At 37.8% G+C, this 3,666-nt stretch overlaps 1 protein-coding gene across 1 annotated transcript in view; it reads left to right on the forward strand.

Moving 5' to 3' along the window:
• LOC107094208 (von Willebrand factor A domain-containing protein 5A-like) overlaps positions 1-3,666 on the forward strand; it is a 55,376-nt gene that overhangs the window by 36,632 nt on the left and 15,078 nt on the right. The window contains exons 3-8 of the mRNA XM_015389698.1: positions 835-923; positions 1,044-1,188; positions 1,499-1,578; positions 1,667-1,781; positions 2,214-2,369; positions 2,450-2,553. Coding sequence (XP_015245184.1) covers positions 835-923; positions 1,044-1,188; positions 1,499-1,578; positions 1,667-1,781; positions 2,214-2,369; positions 2,450-2,553 — 689 coding nt within the window. The remainder of the gene's footprint in view (positions 1-834; positions 924-1,043; positions 1,189-1,498; positions 1,579-1,666; positions 1,782-2,213; positions 2,370-2,449; positions 2,554-3,666) is intronic.

The following is a 3,666-nucleotide window of genomic DNA, read 5'->3' on the forward strand; positions in this document are numbered from 1 at the left end:
GTGGCTGCAGACCGCTGAGTTTCTTGGAGATCGTAGAGAGCATGCGTGAGATGAACCAGGGTTTAAGCGGATCAATAAAAATAATTAAAAATTCCTTCATTTTTTCTTTAAATCAAGGCCTTAATTGGCACTAAAATTATTTAAATATGTTTATCGAAGTATTCATAATTCTTTAATAAAAAATGCTTATAAAAACAATTTCGTCAGATATATTATATCGCTATTAATTTTCGTGGAACTGATCATAAAGCCGTATGTTTGGAAAGGAAGCTCGAGGCGGAGAAAAAGCTAGAGGATATATATATATATACGTATATATTTGTGTGTGTGTGTTTTTGTTGAACTCATTTAAAAGTTGTTATTAACACTTAAAAAACATAAATTAAGACCTTTTCTTATGAGTTTTTTTTTTCCACCACTAACTGATTGATAAAGACTAATCTGCATTGTTTAAATATCGCATTGTCTTTCTTTCTGAAGAGTGGCTAAACAGAAACAGACCTTGGTACCCTGCTTTTGATTTAGCTTAGCCCTAAATAAAAAACTGTAACAATATCTGTATAGAGCCTCTCTACCATAGACCTTCATGTCGGTAACTGTTTAAAGCAAACCTGAGAGCAGTTATAGTATGGCATATCTGAATAGAGTTGTTTTAACATGGCCAACATCTATATGAAGAGATTTTTCCTGATCTGGGTTAGGTATTAGTGGTTTAATAATTTTAAGCATTTTCTTTGTAGATTTAATCAATTCTGAACTTTTACTTGTTAAATTGTGAAAGCATTATTCTGTCCCTCATAGTTAATTATCTTTACTTCATGTGTCTTTCTCTAGGACACTCTGATGCTCCTGTTGAAGAGCTTACCAATGGGCTGTTACTTCAACATCTACAGTTTTGGTTCCAGCTTTGAACATATCTTTCCGTGAGTGATATCTAACCCCTTACCCCAACATCCCTTCAAAAATATTATGAGACACATGGTGGCTTATCATATTAATTCTCATGATTTTAACTAAAGTATTCTGAACATTTTCAATGGAAGTACGAGCATGGAGTACAGTGAGAAGACCATGAACAAGGCTCTAAAAGAGGTTGAAAAGATGGATGCAAACCTTGGTGGAACAGACATTCTTCAGCCTCTCCAACACATTTATAGCCAGCCCTGCATTCCTGAACAGCCTCGACAGGTAAGCTATACTCACTTATATTGAATCGACTCTAAAAACTGCACTATTCATTCAACTTTAGCACATAAATCTAATGTCAACCAGTGTTTCAGCACAGTTACTTGTACGTCTTCAACATTTAATTGAATTCTGGTTTAACCTGTTTTCTTTGAAGCTCATATTTGTCATAACTTTGGTTGCTCTTCATCCATGGTAACACTATTTGAACTACTAAAACATCAGAGATACAGTTAGACAGATCTTTCTAAAGACTTACAGCTCCTGTTTAAATTTGTAACTGTGTAACATTGTGTGATTTCTTCTCCATCAGCTGTTTGTCTTCACTGATGGAAAGGTGGGAAACACTAAAGAAGTTATTGACCTTGTTAAGAAGAATTCAGGCTCCCATAGGTGAAACCATAAACACATGCTTTGCCTGTCTGGATCATGTTCTCATGTAATATTGTTATAGAGTTTAAAATCAACTCTTGTTTTGTAGATGTTTCTCCTTTGGGATCGGAGATGAAGCCAGCTCTGCTCTCATCAATGGGATGGCCAAAGAGGGAGGAGGTCACGCTCAGTTCATCATAAGGACTAACAGGATGCGACCAAAGGTAAGAAAAACATCTGACTAACACTTAACCAACTCATTAGAATATGATTGTGTTTAAATAAATCATATCACAACTATTGTTTAAAACATAGGTTGTAAATGACTATCATCCAAAAATTTGTCACGGAGAGGAGAGCAAGGATCTGTTCGATGTGCTGAATCAAAGGACACATAAAGCTTTACTGCAGTTAGTAAAAGTTTTATTGTACGGTTTTTAACAGAAATATTGGCACCCTGCCTTAGCCTCTCTTTGTATCCAACAAACAAAGAACACCATGAGCAGATCCAGGTGATATTCATTAGACAATCATTCAGCTCCAGACACATCCCAACACCCACTTACAGCTACACCCACACATGCCCATACATACCTCTAACACATGCACCCTACCCTTATAGACAAGACAAAAAATGCATCCTTCACTCTACACAGGTTATGCAGTCACTCAGGTTTGCTCTGCATCCCAATGTGGGGGACATTTCTGTCTCTTGGGATTTACCAAAGGGAGTGTCTGCCACCATTCTCTCTCCACCACCAGCAATCTTTCAGGGTCAGAGGTCCCTGATTTATGCTCAACTCACAGGACAGGTATGGTCACCTGAGTTTCGGGTCATGAGTAATTTTAAAACAAGATTCTTTCTAATTGTATTTCTTTTTTTCATTGTCAGAGTTCAGATGCAACAGAGGGCAGCGTGACAGTGAAGTACACCCTGGCAGGTCATCCCCACCAGAACCAGTTGCACTTCGATTTAAAACCTGCAGAAGACTCTGGGTAAAACACCTACATCCAGAGGCTCAAATCTTGAAGCATTTTTACTAAAGAATACATGTTTTTAAAACCTGAAATCAGGGAAACTGAGTTTTCTGTTTTGAGAAAAATGTTCACTCAACTTTTGTGTCAATTAAGATAATAACATTCTCCTGAGAGCTAATCTGATCTGGAACAAGTTTCCCTCAGTAAACTCAGAGTTTACTCTGCCCTCCCCAGAGCCAATCATCCTGATTTAAATCATTGTGACTAAATCATCCTGACTAAATCATCCTGATTAAATCCTGATTTAGTCAAGAGAGTTCTGTCAAAGGTTTGTGTGAACATAAAAAGAAAATCACTCACCAGGTCAAATAGACACATTAGTTGTTAAAAACATAAACATAGCATGTCCTTTTGATGACCCCACGAACTTAAACAAAAATTCATTACTTTTTGTTGGTTTTTATGTATTCGAATTAGGATAATGCATATTTAATCAACCTGTTAGCTTAAAGCATCAATGTAAAAATGCCAGAATTATAACAACATCCTCCACTGTCCTAAGACTGATAAAAACATTAAAGAAGAACAGAGCCGACAGAAACACATAAGATACCCTTAGAGGTATAGTGTAGCATGAACTTTTTGCGGGTGGATCATCAAAATAATTGGTTCTCCTAAGTGTCAAGCCTTCTGGTGATATTAACCTAAGACCGTCCATGCTCGTCCACATTTTAACTTACTAGTGGCGAGTCTGACATTGTGGAAAAATTGCAAATCTTCTTCTGGAAAGTAAGTTCGTTTGAACGATGCAAACAGCTACTTCTATACAGAGTGTGCATGAGGAGAAATGAGCTTGTGCATGCTCTTGCACGCGTTTAATAGGCGTTACCTCTCGGGAGCAGGCACAGGGTTGTTTAGCTCTAACATGGGCTGGCAGTATTTTTCATGACCGTATTTCTCTGATGGATGCAACTGTGGCCAGTATGGCCCCACGCTCAATCGTTGACACAAGGGGGAGCAAGCAACTCAAAGACCCAAACCGTGAAGCACTCAAGTTAAAGTGTTTTATTTATACAAAAAGCCACAGCAAAAGTGGCATGATCGGCCTGCAGCACGCACTGGCTGATCCAC

This window comes from Cyprinodon variegatus, unplaced genomic scaffold, assembly GCF_000732505.1.
Source record: "Cyprinodon variegatus isolate N-32 unplaced genomic scaffold, C_variegatus-1.0 Scaffold470, whole genome shotgun sequence".
In the NCBI taxonomy this organism is placed as follows: domain Eukaryota; kingdom Metazoa; phylum Chordata; class Actinopteri; order Cyprinodontiformes; family Cyprinodontidae; genus Cyprinodon; species Cyprinodon variegatus.